The sequence below is a fragment of the Mytilus californianus genome, unplaced genomic scaffold (assembly GCF_021869535.1).
Source record: "Mytilus californianus isolate M0D057914Y unplaced genomic scaffold, xbMytCali1.0.p SCAF_8, whole genome shotgun sequence".
Classification (NCBI taxonomy): Eukaryota; Metazoa; Mollusca; class Bivalvia; order Mytilida; family Mytilidae; genus Mytilus; species Mytilus californianus.
Window position 1 is genome coordinate 34,470,733 of NW_026262734.1, and position 18,397 is coordinate 34,489,129.

The window sequence follows — 18,397 nt, forward strand, 5'->3', positions numbered from 1 at the left end:
CTTCATAATTTACACAAATCTGTACATGCCAAACATAATTAGAGGCTCCAAGGAGCTTGAATTGCTCCCCTATTCAACTGGGTCTCATTTGACTTGATTATAAATAAAGTTCTAGTATGTGCAAGTCTGAGGTGCAAGTGAATAACTTTAATTAAGCTTGATTGCATATAGTGTTCATTATTCTAAAAAAAAAAAGATGAATTTGTTTCCGCTACAAACTTTTCCTTTACTGACAACCATTTTGAAATGCCTATCGCATCAAAAAGTGAAAAGTTAAACTATAAGGTTGCCGTTATTATCACATAGCGGTCAGGAGTCTGTAATTCAGTGGTTGTCATTTGTTTGCTGTGTTACATATTCGTTTTTCGGTCTTTGTTTGTACATTATTAAAACCGTTATTTTCATTCGTTTGAATTAAATTATTAAACAGCTGTCATGTCGGGGACTCTCCCTCTGGTATCTTTCGTCCCTCTTTTATAGCTGACTATGCGGGGGCTTTTCTCATTATTGAGGCCATTATGATGACCTATAGTTGTTAATTTCTGTGTCATTAAGTCTCTTGGCAATCATAATACATATTCTTTTATATATATATATAGCGATGTCTTTATTACGACATAGCTATGTCGTTATTACGACATAGTGATGTCGTAATAACGACATGTTTTGTCGAAATTACGACATAGCGATGTCGTTATAACGACATGTTATGTCGAAATTACGATATAGCGATGTCGTTATAACGACATGTTATGTCGAAATTACGACATGCTATGTCGTAATTACGACATAATTTTTTTTTTGAATGGCCCTTATCGGCTTCCGTAGAGGTGCAAGTGAATAACTTTAATTAAGCTTGATTGCATATAGTGTTCATTATTCTAAAAAAAAAAAAAAGATGAATTTGTTTCCGCTACAAACTTTGCCTTTACTGATAACCATTTTGAAATGCCTATCGCATCAAAAAGTGAAAAGTTAAACTATAATGTTGCCGTTATTATCACATAGCGGTCAGGAGTCTGTAATTCAGTGGTTGTCATTTGTTGCTGTGTAACATATTCGTTTTTCGGTCTTTGTTTGTACATTATTAAAACCGTTATTTTCACGCGTTTGAATTAAATTATTAAACAGCTGTCATGTCGGGGACTCTCCCTCTGGTATCTTTCGTCCCTCTTTTATAGCTGACTATGCGGGGGCTTTTCTCATTATTGAGGGCATTATGATGACCTATAGTTGTTAATTTCTGTGTCATTAAGTCTCTTGGCAATCATAATACATATTCTCATATATATATATATATATATATATATATATAGCGATGTCGTTACTACGACATAGTGATGTCGTAATAACGACATGTTATGTCGAAATTACGACATAGCGATGTCGTTATAACGACATGTTATGTCGAAATTACGACATAGCGATGTCGTTATTACGCTATGTCGTAATTATGACATAATTTTTTTTTTTGAATGGCCCTTATCGGCTTCCGTACCTTTCCACTCTCCTACCAATCATCAGTAAATTGACCAATCACATTTGATAGCAGTACGTGTTGTCGGCCATAACCTCGGTCAAACATTCTTATCTAAGCATTTAATTGATCTAACATTTCTTTAAATTTTCACAATTAATTCGCAGTGGCGGATCCAGAAATTTTCATAAGTGGGGGCCCACTGACTGCCTTAGAGGGGGCCCGCTCCGGTCCTGCTTCAGTGATTCCTTATATAATCAACCAAATTTTTCCCAGAAAAGGGGGGGGCGGGCCCCCTGCCCCCCCCCCCCCCCCCCCCTAAATCCGCCTCTGAATCGTTCAGAATTTTGTTTTTGGGAAAGGAATCAATGTAAGAGGGTAGAGGAAGGTCAATCTGACAACTTGAAACAACAAAAAGATTTTTTTAATGAACGACAGTTATTAACAAATCAATTAAAAAGGAATAGGATGGCAGTGCTAATTGTTTTCCAAATATTGTTTACATGCTATTTTGAAAAATGAAAAAAAAAATATATCCTGAAACACGAGATTTGAATTGGTGTACAAATTGAGTTGAAATTGATATTTTTTTCATTAATTTAAATGATTTATACTATAAAACATGCAAGTTAGTATGTCTAATTTCTGGACATTACATTATATATCATATAGTAAAGATTCAGCAACAAAAGAATTGACACCTTTCTAATTTCAATTACAAAGAATTATCTGTAAGTAATTCAAATGTTAAAATATTTGTACTTGGAAGCAGTTTAAATTCAAAAGATCAGGATATCATCTTTCGGATGGACAAATTTACAAAATAATATTTCCATTTTCTAGTATAATATTTGTACAAGAAGTATTCCATATTCTTTGACAATCAAATTATTTTAGAGGTAGTGTAAGTTTTACCACCTTAAAATTAATCTGGAAGAAAAAATATACAAAATGAAATGATGTAGTGAATTAGATATTTGTAGTCTTTTTGTGTACAAATTATATATATATAAATGAAAATATTTGTTTGTACTGCCCTCATCGCTAGCATTTCGTTAAAAGACAGAGGGAAACTCAAATAATAATAAAAAAAATATATTTCAATAGATGCTTCATAAAAAGTAAGATACATTAAATGTTTAAAGTTGATATGACTTTGATCTTCTGTGGGAGTAATTGCTGAGTGTACTTGACATTTTTCTAATTTTTTGTATAAATTACAAAAAAAAAATGAAGTGAGACCGATTGGATACATTTTATTTTCTGCAAATAAACAATTAATTTTCTTTTGTTCTTTATACATGTATTTTACTTAGTGATAGGAATTTTAATTATCATGAAGTTATTTGTGGATATAAAAACAGATAAACTGCTTCGCTGAGCACAGCTGGATACGACCGCAGAGGTCCAACCCTGAACAGTAAGGGCAAAAATGGACACAATATTCAAGCTTGATACAGGTCTGAATTTAGATTGTAATTAAATATTTGACACATTATAGGTTATATGCATGCACCCACTCCTAAATCCGCCATCGAGTTCTAATTATAGATCAACTAATTATGAGTCTTGTTTTGTTTATTTACATATACATTCGAACATCTCAATGTTGTATCAAGAAAACACAAGAACAATCTTGCACTATAGATTTTCTGGATTTACAACTGTTAAAACATACTTGGAAGAAAACGCAATTACACACTGGAAGAACGATTCTTGTGGTAAGTTTAAAGATCTGAATCTAACTACGCACCACAGGACGACAAAGGGTATTTACCAGGGGGTGCGGGGAATCTCTACAAAAGTTATTAATTAAAACGAGCCACGTAAATATATTTGCGGTGTCATTTTTCAATGTTACTATTTTTGGGGTTTCAAAATTTAGGATTTAGGAAATGATGGTTTTTTTTGGTGCGGGGGGGGGGGGGGGAGGGAGGAAGTTACATGTAATATATTTCTATTGGTATTTTCTTGGGTAAAATAATGCAAAAAAGTAATTTGGTTTTTATTTTGTTGTTTTTTTTAGGGGGGGGGGGGGGGGGGGGTGTTAACACAACCTTTTTAGGGGTAAATTTTCTTCTTCTGGTGAATCTATGTTTTGCAAATAGTAGAATAGAATGATATACAAATGGATGAAAATTATATATACATGTAACTGTTATATTAATATAATATATAACAACAAACCAGTGTATACTGATTTGTATCACTACAATATAATAGTTATTACGGTGAGGTTGAATTTCATGTCATTTATTCATCATCCACGCACGAACTTGTCTCAGAAAAAAACATATCTCTGTACATTAACCTCAGTTTCAGGTAAAGACATGTGATTTTTTTCTGTGACAAGTGCTTTTGACCATCCACAAGAACTTGCGGTCATCCGATGTTCAGTACTTTGATTGTTTATTATAAATACATATAGAAAATGGTGTAATAACCATATTTCGCGGAATCTGAAGCCATCCACTATTGTAGTAAGATAGTATTTCGATAGAGGATCATACACTTGTCGTCGCCTTCAAAGCAGAACTTAATCAGTCGGTTATATGTACAAAGTAAGTAAGGGTGACCAATGTTTTAGTGGTTATTTGTTTTAACATATAGTTATAGTTGGAAACCTCATTTGTTGGATGTTGGAATCACAACTATTTATTTTCATGAACCTTTATTACAGTTCAATAGGAACGCATCGACAAAACGAGACACACTAAGGAAGACTTTATCCAAATTTGGTGTGAATGAGACCAGTGCATGTGGTTTTAACGAAGAATGTTTAAAAAAAAATTAAAATTTCTTTATAAATCTATATGGAAACTGTGGCGGTGGCGGACATATATGGCGTGCTAATCTGCTGTGTTTTTTATTATTGATTAATTGACGGCTAATCATATCATCACTTTTTTATAATAAAAAGTTGATTCAATGAAAAAATGATGTTTTTTAAGAAAAGTGGATATTGTTTTACGATTTTTGTTTTGCAATGACAGATATCATGGTTCGACAACAGGAATATTGGTGAATATTATAAAATAGGCTTCATTAGAAGACCTTCATTTACATCTATTTAAGTTACAACTTAAGAATAATTGACAAAATGAAATATATGCATTTAAGGGAGCTACCATTTGATTTTTATGGGGGGCTAGGATGAAAAAGTTTGTCCTGCTTTTTTTTTAGTTGTAATCTCTGTCCTGCCTTTTTTATTTCTTACTCTATTCGGTCCTGCCTTTTTTTTTTACTAGTTTATCCTGAATTTTTTTACACAAATTGTCATCCTGAATTTTTTTTTACCAAGTTGCTCATCCTGCCTTTTTTTTACTCAAAACTCCTGTCCTGCCTATTTTTTTCAAATTTCGTCCTAGCCCCCCCCCCCCCCCCCCCCCTCCCCCCTCCCCCCATAAAAATCAAATGGTAGCTCCCTAACTCCAAACTTCTATGTTTATAGTAGCAAGGACCATGCTAACATCAGTCAGTAACCGATTATAATTGACACTGTTCTAATTAAGCACGATAAGAATGTTTGTCGGAGAAGGAGATTTATTAAAACGGTTATGCATTTTCCTTTAAATGCATATTAGGAAACTTAATTATGCCGGTGGTAGCCATCTTGCAGAATTGCTTGGCTTTCAGCTATTTTTCTGAGAGAGCTTAAATCTTAAATATTTGAAAAAAAAATAATAATTGAAAAAGATTCGGATTTTATGATATTAGATTTTTAAAACTTTTTTTTTGGAAAGGTTGACATCGACTAGTTAGCAGGGATACATGTATCGGTATATTATACTATAAGGGCACTACTAGAGGACTATTTAGATACAATGATAAATTAACTAATTGTTATGCGCTTATACGCATTATATTTACCAATGAGTGAAATACTCCTTTGCTGCTCTATTGGGTGTAATTAGGAGAAATCGCAACCCTATTTGTGTTTTTGATTCTTGTTTCCTTTAGAATGTTGAGGCACACAGGAGAAGCATACTATGTATTGGTTACCTAAACTACAAAAAAAAACACAGGAAAATATCGCTTCATCTCGGCCTCTAGTAAGTGTTCTACAACTAATCTTTCAGTGCTTTTAACTAGTTCTTTAACTACTATCAAAGAACTTATCATTAACTTTTGTAATAAAATATATGAAAATAGTGGAATTAACTATTTTTGGAGTGTAAAAAATTCTTTGGATGTTTTAGATAAATTACGTGCTTTTGATGGTCCTTTTGATTCTGTTGACAGTTTTAACTTTTCAACTCTTTACACTACACTTCCACACAATATTATCAAAGAAAAGTTTTCCTATTTAATTAAATGGTCGTTTGGTAAATCTGAATGCAAATATATTTGCTGCAACTCATTTAAAGCCTTCTTCTCTAATGAGAAAGGTAAATATGCTAGATATACTTACTGGAGGTGTGATGAGATGATTGAAGCTGTTAATTTTCTCCATGATAATATTTATGTACGTTTCGGCAACAAAGTTTATCGACAGGTTGAAGGTATTCCTATGGGTACTAATTGCGCCCCTTTAATAGCAGACTTGTATTTGTACTGTTATGAATCACAGTTTATGACAAAACTCAGTAAAGACCCGTCTAAGTTGCATTTAATTGATAAATTCAACAACACTTACCGTTATCTTGATGATATTTTTTCGTTAAACAATCAAGAATTTTTTAAATATACTGCCGAAATTTACCCAAAGGAACTTACTTTAAATAAACCAAATGTAAACGGTAATAACTGTCCTTTCCTAGATTTAGATATTTTAGTTTTACACGGGACTCTCCACACTAAAATTTACGACAAAAGGGACGATTTTTCGTTCCCTATTGTTAATTTTCCTTTTTTGGATGGTGATGTTCCTCTTACGGTGTTTATATATCACAACTCGTTCACTATGCCCGTGTCTGTTGTGACGTTTTCGATTTTGATGAACGTAATCTATGTATTACTGGTAAATTATTAAGTCAGGGATTTCGTTACCACAAATTACTTAAAACCTTTACTAAATTCTTCCATAGATATAAAGATTTGGTTTTGAAGTTTGGTTGTACCTGTAGAAAACTTATTTCAAACGGAATGGCACATTCTCATTTTTACGGAGATGTTGTTTACCGTGCCCGGAAATTTAGAAACGATCCTGGTAAACTTATCGATCCTTTAAATAAACTTATACTAAAAAATTACCAATTCAACACTGTAATTAGATCTTTGAATATTGTTTTTATTGGTATTGATATTGATTTTGTTATCAGTAAATTAAAAGCAAACTAAATATTATTGTTATATACATATGCACATTCATGGATCTACAATCTGTCGGTACCTGTATCTTGGCATTGCATAAGGTCATGTTTTTCTCTGACTGTTTATGACGTCTTTACACTAAATCCATTGGATGTTGGATGTGTAATGGTTGATAATTTAGTCTTAGATGCATGATTTTTTTTATTAGTTGTTATTGGATTTGAACTAGCTGTCAGTAACTGCGAGTACTCTCAGATCTGCACTTAGTGTCTTTTTGTTGTTGGGATGTACAAGTACCCGGCCACGTCCACTCTGTGTTTTTTTTTTAGATGTATTTCTATTTGTATCCATCTGATGAGTTAAGACTTTTTCAATTGATTTTTATAGTTCGTTCTTATGTTGTACCGTAACACCACTGTCCCAGGTTAGGGGGAGGGTTGGGATTCGTTTAACATAGGACCCTATCGACAATACATACAAATGTCTTCTTTTAGAGAACCACTGAATGGAATTAAACCAAACATGGCATGAATGTTACTTATGAGATGTTGACTAAGTGTTGTTACTTTGAAGCCGATCCATCATCCAAGATGGCCGCCAGAGAGGGACTTAGTTTAACATAGGACCCTATGGGAAATACATACAAATGTCTTCTTTTAGAGAACCACTGAATGGAATGAAATAAAACATAGCATGAATGTTCCTTATGAGATGCTGACCAAGTGTTGTTACTTTGTAGCCGATCCATCATCCAAGATGGCCGCCAGAGAGCGACTTCTCTTAACATTAGACCCTATGGGAAATACATACAAATGTCTTCTTTTAGAGAACCACTAAATGGAATAAAATGAAACATAACATAAATGTTCCTTATGAGGTGCTTACCAAGTGTTATTACTTTGAAGGCGATCCATAATCCAAGATGGCCGCTAGCGGGGACTTAGTTTAACATAGCAGCCTATGGGAAATACATACAAATGTCTTCTTTTAGAGAACAACTGAATGGAATGAAACCAAACATGGCATGAATGTTCCTAATGAGGTGCTGGACAAGTGTTGTTACTTTGCAGCCAATCAAATTCAACCAAGATGGCTGCCAACGAGGGACTTAGTTTAACAAAGGACCCTATGGGAAATATATACAAATGGCTTCTTCTAGAAAACCGCTTAATGGATTGAAACCAAACATGGTATGAATGTTTCTTTTGAGGTGCTGACCAAGTGTTGTTTCTTTGTAGCTGATTTGTCATCCAAGATGGCTGCCAGCAGGGGGAGTAAGTTTAACATAGGACCCTATGGGAAATACATACAAATGCTTCTTCTAGAGGAGCACTGAATGGAATGAAACTAAACATGGCATAAATGATCCTTATGAGGTGCTGATGAAGACCTTAATACATGTATCTTTATAGATTGAGATCTACTGTAAACTGCAAAAATAGTCATTTTCTACAATTTCAATGAATTTATTGGTAATTTCTGTAAATTTTACAAAAGTCTTCTGCTTTTGATTAAATTACGGGGCCAATATTAAACCAAATTTGGTCTCAATCATTATTAGGGTATCTGTTATGATTTTAATCTATTTTTACATGATTTCCAAAACAAAGTAGAATCAGGTGAGCGACACATGCTCTTGAGAGCCTCTAGTTTAAATATTATAACTCATCAATTCAACTTATTTCTAATCAAAAAATTGTTTTGGCCAAGTTTGAAATAAATTGCCAAGGTGGCGAGCTTTTGAAAACGTTAACGATGACGTACGTTGGATGACGAATGACGACTACGGACGCCAAGTGATTGCAATTTAATGGTCCAGGTGGTCTAAAAGGTGAACTTAAACTAAAGGCATCGACTGTTGACTCCTCCTTTTATGTTGGAAAAGGCTAGGTCCTTATAAAAACGATAGCATTAGAAAAGAAAAAACTGCAAAATGCACACAAATGCCCCAATAGGCATCTGATCTTGACTTGGGTATTGGAATGTGGTCATACGTAGGTGCCCTGTTGCAAGGCAAAATTTCTCTCCTTATCCAACATACCCTCATTTCCAGTGTCAGTCCAAATTTCCAGACTTCATCCTGGTCGACCTCGCAGAACCTACCTATTGTATTAATTGTTAATTAGAAATTATTCTGAACATACATGAAATATTTGCCACTGGACGTAAATCAAACAATGAGTCAATCAATCCAATGGACATCTTGATTGAAAACTGACAGGAAAGGACTTCTTAAAATCAATCCGAAAAGAGAGGGGCAATCGAAAAAAAAGTCCATTAAATACAGACAAATCCATGGTCAAAATTCTAAACGAAGAAAAGACAGAAAACAGTTGTTAAACATTACACAGAATAGTAACAATTGAACAACACAAACCAAACCAAAAACCGTGGGTGAGGCCAGGTTTTCTGGAAGGTTGCAGTTCCTTCTTATACATGTATAGATTATATACAGATTAATACATGTCTTTTTCCATATCGGTCCGGGTATCAAACCCCTAGGTCTGATCTGGGTGGGGGATGATACCAGGGCCGATATGGAAAAGAAAATGTTTTAATCTTTTTATCATAATCTTTAGATGTACGAACGCACCAGGCTGATATCCCCATATCAGCTCGATCACGTGACGTCACATATGGCTGATATGGGTTATCAGCCTGGGTGTGAATTTATGGCTAGTTTAATTCCGCTCGTTACACATATATAAAAACTATCATATTAATTCTAGAATATGATAAAATAACACTTTTCGAAATGTATTACTAGTATGCAAGATATCTGTATACAGTTTTAGAATAGAATGAATTCACGAAGTCAAATACGTCACATATAAGTTTTATTTGTAGACGGATATACTTGTAAAAGCTGGATATTTACAGCATTTATACAGGGACTTGGAATAGTAGAAGCTGGATATATACAGCATTTATACAGGGACTTGGAATATTATGCAGTAGACACGAGACTCTTTTAAGTCAATAAATATCAACATTTAACAAGACAGTTATCCTCCCATCAGAAAGTTACTTTTGTACAGCATCTTCTTTGTAGACAGAATTCTGAAATAAACAAATGTATAAGTTAATAAGTATATAGAAATATATGGTGCAAATTAAATTGGCTTTAAAAAAAACACAATAATATGAATGTTACTGAGATTAGTGAGCAATATTTATTTATTGAAACATAAAATTATAGCAAATTCAACCGTTTTGATCAAAAGTAAATGTAAGAGTTATTTTTTCGTTTACAAAATAAACATGTAAAAGAATAGTGCAATTATTAAAACATAAAGAAACTTTGAAAGTTTATTCTTGTAAGATAATATTTAATGTTTAACCTATTTAGACAGGTATTCTGAAAGCCTTTGAAGGATATCCTCTTTTTTGTTGATCTTTTTATTTGGACATACGTTTACGACAATTTATGAACAGACTGATGTTATGTTTTGAACTTTTTATATATAGAAATCTAACGTCTGCGCAATAAGAAAAAAAAAAGAACAACAATAATTCCATTTTGACCGGTCATACGTTAGACAACCCATGCAAAATCTATATAGAGGGAGACAACTTTTGTGGACAAAAATACATAATTCAAATAAAAATATATAAGTGACATATTCGAATGTTAATGAGTTTTTTTCATATATTATATAATAGTTAGGTGTCAATAAAACTGTGATTATATAGATCTACATACAAATAGTAAGTTAAAGAAGGCAGAATATAAGAATTATCAGAGGTAAACAAGTCCGATAACTGGTACAATCAAGTCCATCGTTGTTGTGAAATGCATTCAATATTGTGTCGTTTTCTACAATTCCTTCATTTCTACAATTGCAGAAACGGACACAATAATAAACACAATCAAAATGATAGTTTATGAAGGTGTATATATAGAGAGAATATGTAACAATTTATAAAGATTATTATGTTAGATGACCAATCTATACAGCATGCATTTTTTAGTTTGATCAGAGAAGACTGTACCCAATAAGAAGTGTTAAATTAACTATACAGAGCAAGTGTAAAATGAAACACAGATATGAAAGGTATATACATATAATTACAATATGATATTAAATAATATCAAGCTAAACGAATCGTAAACAGTTAGTAAAAAAACTGGCAAAACCTATACTGGTTAATATCAATAGTATAAGCATTACACCCAAAGTATATGTATTTACCTTATTATATTTTACATGGTACAGTTATCAGGCATCAGTTGTCTTTTCAAGGCGAATATCAAAGTGGCTGACTGCTTTCCTGGACAAATTCTCTGCTTTCTCTTGTCCAAATATTCCAGTTCCACGATAGATAGCTGCAGATTCCTTTCCGCTGCATTTAGGAGTCGGACTAGGGTCAACATTATTGAAAAGAGCAAAATCTGCCCGCCACTGGCCAGTTTCAAGATCGAAGTCCATAAGATTAGAAAAGCGACATCCCCATTGTATGTCTTTGGAAGAATAAGATGTTCTAGCTTGACAAATTTCACCAGTGGACTCTATTGTGCCTTCTAATACAATAATGATTTCGAATGTATTCGCTAACATTTCTTCAAACTGCATGTCATACAAAGGACTGTCTTCATTTATTTTATGACTTATAACCATCGGCCACATGAGAAACATTCTGTCATCCATCCCATTTACTTCAAATTCCATTTGTTTCTGGTATAACGGATAAACGAATCCTTCCTCGGAAATCTTTTCTCCTACATAAATACCATAAACGGAAGCGTCAATCAAATGGCTTTTTCTTATGTCACCTACTCTGATTTGTAAACAAAGTTCGCCATCTTCTACACATATACACATAGTATCACTGAACATAAGAGTGTACCGTCTGTATTTTGGACGTGCAATCTTGACCAATATGAACCCTACAAGTAATGTCTCAAGCAAAAAGCCTATTGTTATCTGAATGAATACCAGAGGGATGCTTCCGCCACATTTTGTATCTGGATAAAAAGTTCCGTATCCAATTGTTGTTTGTGTTTCCATTGAGAAAAGTAATGCATCGGCAAAGGTTTTCATCCTAATAACACATGGTGACCATGACGGATTTTCAAGGTTATCGAAATCACCATGGGAATAACTCAGTAAATACCAGAAAACTGCAAACAGGAAATACACAAAGAAAAATGTCAGGCAAAAAATAAGTGTAGCCCATCGCCATTTTATATCAATAAGAGTTTGATACAAGTCACGGAAATAACCTTTTCGCTTACTTCCTTTTATACCTCTATATCCAACTCGGTATTGTCCAGTTTTCTTGACCAGTGAAGGTCTTCCAAGCTGATAGCCATTTCTCAATTTGGTTGAAGAATCTTTATTTTCTCCCGGAAATTCCACGGTTTTTACGGAAGGTCGTCTTTTCATAGTAACACCAGAGTCGAAGTCATATGTTGTTTCTGTTGTTTCGTCGCCATTTTTTGGAAGTTGTTTTATGTCGGAAGCCATTTTTGTAGAAATATTGTAATATTATATTTTGTGTCCTTTTACATAGTACTCTACGAACTGTATAATCTTATGATATAAACGAATATCAGAAAATGTTTTTTATGCCCCAAAAATAACTCCTGACGTAAATTTATGAGAAAAGAAGCATTTTGATTCGTTAGCTGAAAAACAATGCTAATTTATGAATATCGATCTTGGTTGTCAGCAATACTTGTTTAACATCTAATTGTTCACAAAACATTATTTCATTGATGTTCAAAATGATTGATTGATGATCGCTTGAAAAAAATGTAACATTAAACGCATTAATGATCTTAATGTGTCTCTATGATATGCTCGTTACCTGCAGGCAAAAAACAAGTGAAGAAGAATTACTGATATGTGTTTTATTCTCACATCTGTACATCACGAATTGACAAATGAAATATTTCAAGTTCATGATAATGATAAAGCATAGAACGTACATGTTATAATCGACTTTTCCATTCTATCTTCAGTTCGTTTTTTTTTCTTTTCCATTCTGTCTTCAGTTCGCCTATTATATGTATGATAATAAATATAAAACGCCAAAAAGTTTTACGACTTTCATTGTTTATTCATAATGATCAATCAAACTTGTAACAAATGTATAACATAATTAAATAATTTATTTTTGTTATAAGTATTCTTTGTTAAAATGATAGACTTGTATCACTTTTAATGGAAAATACATTGTTGGCATTTGATAAAGAACTGGGTAATTAAATTCTTCAGATATAAATTATATATGTATAATTAAGCCATTACAAGTCTTATAACAAAAATGTACACATATATCTATATAAAACAACATACTAACAATTTGTTGGTAAACATAATGTGTTTCAATACATATACATATGCCAATATAAAAATAAGGAGATGTGGTATGATTGCTAATGAGACAACTATTCATCAAAGTTCAAACGGGGTGGATATAAGCAATTAAAGGCAACCGTAGACTTCAACAATGAGAAGTTTCCCAAAAGAATTATGATATGTAATTCGCTATTATAACTAGAACAAATCGAATAAGAGACTTGAGATGTCTTAATGTCTTGCAAGGCATGAACACAGAACACCAGATACATGCTAGTTGCATGTTTGTCTTACAAGTTCCGTATCATCTATAAAGACGGGTACGGAGCAGACATCCCTGTCAAATCACTGCAATTGTGCAAAGCAAGTTGTAGGCAGATATTTGTATTGCTTTAAGAAATTTATGTTGTTATTTTTCTGCAAATTAGCATTTTGAATATTTAATAAATTTTAGAACATATATTTTGTGAGCCCGGATGGAAATTTCTCTTTATAGATCTGGTGGGTCGGAAGCGCTATTCTGGTTTTTCCCTCATTAGAAAATATAAAACCGTAACATTTGAAAGCCAATGATGTATATATACATGTAAATCAGATGCTTTATGACCAAAAGGGACCATATATAAGGATAGCCAAGACCATCTTAGACTGAAGTCGCTCTGCCTGAGGGAGTTGGAACTGTAGTTCCTTTATAATTTTTAAAGAGGTAGAACCATATTCCCCGGAATTCATTTTAAACCAGGACCATTTTCAAAACAATTTTCAAACTTGACTTACATTCATAGTATTGCAGCCTAATATGTATACTTTAAGATTCTAACAACAGAATGGCTTATAATATATCTTAACAGATCATCAAATTATAACGCATAAGGATAGCAAAAACCCGTAATTTCGACAGATTTTGGCAAATTAAATTTGGAGTATTGAACTCCAAAACTTTATTAAGGGACATTGCTAATCAAAACGAAAAAGATGTTAGAAATAAAACTTTGTGTTGCCTTTCGGATATACATCAATTCATTTCTATCAGCGACGTTCAGTGATGAAAAATTTGACAAAACATGTACAATTTGCAATTTTATATTAAAATACACTCACCAGCATTACGTACTGCTGAATAATATTTAAATTTAATGTTAATATGGAAAAATGTGGAACCAATATTTTAGGTATATGACATACACTCTTTAATTTTCAATTTCTAGTTAGATTTGACAATTTGTAGATTTTGACAATTGGAGTAAAATGGAAAATAAGCAATGCATCTTATCAATCATTTCAACAAGTGTTATAATAGATATAAGAAGATGTGGTATGAGTGCCAATGAGACAACTCTCCGTCCAAGTCACAATTTGCAAAAGTAAACCATTATAAGTCAAAGTACGGCCTTCAACACGGAGCCTTGGCTCACACCGAATAGCAAGCTATAAAGGGCCCCAAACAATGACTAGTGTAAAATCATTCAAACAGGAAAACCAACGGTCTAATCTATATTAAAAAAACGAGAAACACTTATGAACCTGACATCAACAAACGAAAACCACTGAACATCAGGTTCCTGAAGTTTCTATGATATACAAAAGGAGCGTGCACATCATGTCTTTAATTTTGATCTCTCACTTTTTTGTTATACCATGAACGTATTTAAGACCATCGTGTTTCTGTTTCATGTCAATGTATAACTGTTACGAACATTGAAGCGGTTCAAGCTTAAGTTATTGGTTTATCCAAATATATTTTTGAATTCATATGTGAAAAAGAATACGGATATACGTAGGAACATACTTGTTATTATAGGTTTTAAAAATACATTTTTCAGGATAATTTTCATGCATGTATTAAAAAATCTACAATTGAAATTTTGAGTTTTTGGAAATATATGTGGTTTACAAAATACTGCAATAAAAGTGTTTAAAGCCTTTGTCGTTACATTGGTCATTAAAAATATAAAATTCATAAATTATTTCTATAATTGAGATACATGAAAAGAGTAACGGCATGCCCACCACATCATTATGAGTAATTCCTTTCCTTTGATGAAACCAAATGTATTTTTATGATTGACAGTGGTCAAGGGTATCATCGATTAATAAAAACATAAATGTCAAAAAACACGTTGGACATTTCGCGCCTTTATTGTTGCAAACATAACTCATTCGAAAATCTGACATCTAATAACGACCATAATAATTCCTACAAATTGGCTTCTCTCACATTCTGAAACATAAAATGGATCGGAATGCAATTATGTTAGTAGTCACTGGACACGTGTTTGAAGTATTTGTCAAATAGATATCTAAGACTTGTTCGAACCCGATAAAGATGGCGTATCAATAATCATACATGTAATTATATATGGTCCAGTTTAAAATTCTAAGTTAACGTAAAATAAGGCAAAATACGTTTAACATTAGTTTAAATTTGACAATGTTTGTTTTATATAAATGTAAATTCGTAAATATATTTGTTGGTAATTAAATAATATCAATAGATTCACCATTTAAACATAAACAAGACATGATAAGTACCGGTTTAGAGAGATTAACATGTCATTTATGATTATCCCTTTATAATTCCAAACGGTTAGCTTCGCACTTTAGAATTTCTTAATTTGCATTTTAAGGTTAATGTAGTTGTTTCAAAACTAGATTAAAATTTCAAAGCTGAATGACTTAAAGAAATAATTCTTTATTTTCGGCACGACATATTATTTCAACATTCATATACTGGATTTTATGCTCTGCCATATAAATGGAATAGCATTTAGTTTAACCATGTCTTGCCACGCATAGCATTTATTATAGCCTATGCCTTGCCACCAGTGGCATAGCATTTAGTATAACCCATGTCTGCACCTTTCGACTTTTCGACGTTTTGTCATTCGGTAATTTAACAGATATCAAGACTTCACAAGTTATAACTTATTTTTGATCTAGTTCTTTTCCCCTTTTTATTTATATTGGTTTATAATAGTATAATGGTGAGTTACTGGTCGAGTGTGCGTTTAGTTGAGAATGCTAGTTTTTACTGATTTACGGCTCTAGCTTAGACTAAAATGTTTGTTGACAATAACTATTTGTTGTTGTTGAATAATGCCTGCTCCTTCAACTAATTGCCAGTAATGTATACGTTTTACACATTGGCAGCAGGCTGTTGGCGGGGACATTCGTGACACATCTATATTTTCTTCAATGCATGACCAAATATTATAAAAACAAATTCAAGATATAGCAAAATCGTTCGAATGTAGAAAGAAACAAAATAATCATAGCTGAAACGAACGTGTTGCCAAATTCGATGATTAGAAATTGACTCACAGGGATATAATATCCTTTAGTTGGTACACGGGATTTTAATAGAAAGCGTGCTACTGTACACTGATTTTGCGCTTCCAAGCCTATATAGTAACATCAATATATTTCATTGATGGAAAGAATTCCGAATATCTCGATCAAACAGATTTGTTTTGTTCCTTATTGAAGTCCTCACTGTGATTTTGAGATCAAGAACAGCAATATAGGCGCTGTTCCTTTGCTTTTTGTTTGTTTTTTGCTGTGCATGTACTGATTTTGTGTCATGGATGGATACCCCATATCCTTCGTTTTTCTATTAATATTCAACATGTAAAAAGCAAAGCTAATGAACAAATTGCGAAACGATTTTGATAATCAAAACAAGGTGAAACGCTTTTGTAACATGTGTTCCGTTAACATAGCGTTTTCATTAATATTTTCCTGTACCAAGTACAATATCATTTGTTTTTAATAGCTAAAAATTCGTGTCAATTGTAGAAAATATATGCTTATAATGAACATGCATACAAAATTATGGAGACAAAGATTAGTACGCAATAAATTTGCCGTTCGCCATATTTTTAAATGTTTCCCCTAAACTGAATATTACATAAAAGATATAATTAAAAGTTTTTATTTACCCCTTCATGAGGGGTTGGATGGGGTTTACAGAATAGAGAATTATTGGCCAAGACGACAGAGAATGGGAAAAATTAAGGTACTAAATAGAAAAATAGAAAACGATTGACAAAATTAATAAAGAATAGAGAAAAAAGACATAAAATATTAAAGAATGCAGTATTGAAGACCCTCTTTTATAGTACAAACATTCAGTGAGCTGCTGTTGTCTTTTTTTTTTTAAAGTTTGATGTACAACACGATTGTCAAGTACCAGGTTTACCATTTCAAATGATAAAATTGGAGTAAACTTAAATGAAAACAGCCACCTTTACAAAGGACCGAAACAAAGAAACATCACGAAAATACATCTAGACTACAACATGTGGTCTTAAACAAAAGTCAAGTAGATTGTGGAAAACATTTTATTTATGAATTTAAGTAGACGAGTAAAGAATACAACAACCCATGCCAATTGCAAAGTGCGAATTTCGGTCTTTATAGCGTACTTTAGGCTATTGTTCATTGTCCAAGGCCGTACGGTGACTTATAGTTGCATACATCCTCGTTCATTGGTGTATTTGTGACTAGTTGTGTCATTGACAATCGTACCACATTTCCTTATTGTTATATTGCAGTCAGAATTGTTTGCATCGTTCATACATTATATCTCGCCAAGCTATATAATCAACATCTAGACGGGCCTCTTCATTCTCTCGGTTGTGTTGTTTCTATACTACGAGGAACTTATAGCATAAATTATGGCAGTAATTGTTGGATTTATTTGTTGGTGATTGTCTGTTATTTGTTGATATTTCCCCGATACCAAGTTCTAGGTTCGTCATTACACACGATTGTGCGTTATCGACATCAAGTAAATAATACAGCTTAAAACAGTGCCATGGTCCGCCGTGAACTCTTTGTGATATTTGAGCCCCATGTTAAAGATTTCACTGTAACATTGAGATGAATAAAGCTATAAGTTATGTTTTTAGTTTTGTCAATTGCGTGGTTAGATTATGTGCATGAACGTTGTTAAAGATGAATATCATTTTGATTTAGTTTGTCCTGTAAGGTCACATCAATTTCCAAACTACTATACTGTTCTTGGCCACATATCAATAAACTAAATCAATTGTTGTAAAAAAGCTGCCAATAAAACTCTGACTATAAAAATATGTAATTATCTAAGAGGGGGTGGACCGGGGGTACCCTTCTGTAATATTTGTAATATGTGTTTAGATTGTCATAGCATGTATATGCTTTTTGCAAATAAACTCATTCATTCATTCAAACCAACATTAATACTTCTTTTACAATAATTTATAAATACTGTGGAATCCTTTTCTTTCATCGGTACTACTTTTCATGGATTAGTGAAGACTTGTCTTTTCATGGACAATTGATTTCGTGGTTTTGCCAAAGTCTGTATTCAAGCCAATAGAAA

The 18,397-nt window shown here is 32.8% G+C and overlaps 1 protein-coding gene across 1 annotated transcript; it reads right to left on the reverse strand.

Annotated features, from left to right (window-relative positions):
• Positions 1–9,550: 9,550 nt before the first annotated feature.
• Positions 9,551–12,244, reverse strand: LOC127711908 (G protein-activated inward rectifier potassium channel 3-like). Its single transcript, XM_052218065.1, has 2 exons — positions 10,924–12,244; positions 9,551–9,790 (listed from the first exon to the last, which is right to left on the reverse strand). Exon 1 carries the CDS (start codon positions 12,196–12,198, stop codon positions 10,951–10,953), a length of 1,248 nt encoding a protein of 415 aa, XP_052074025.1. The 5' UTR covers positions 12,199–12,244; the 3' UTR covers positions 9,551–9,790; positions 10,924–10,950.
• Positions 12,245–18,397: the final 6,153 nt, after the last annotated feature.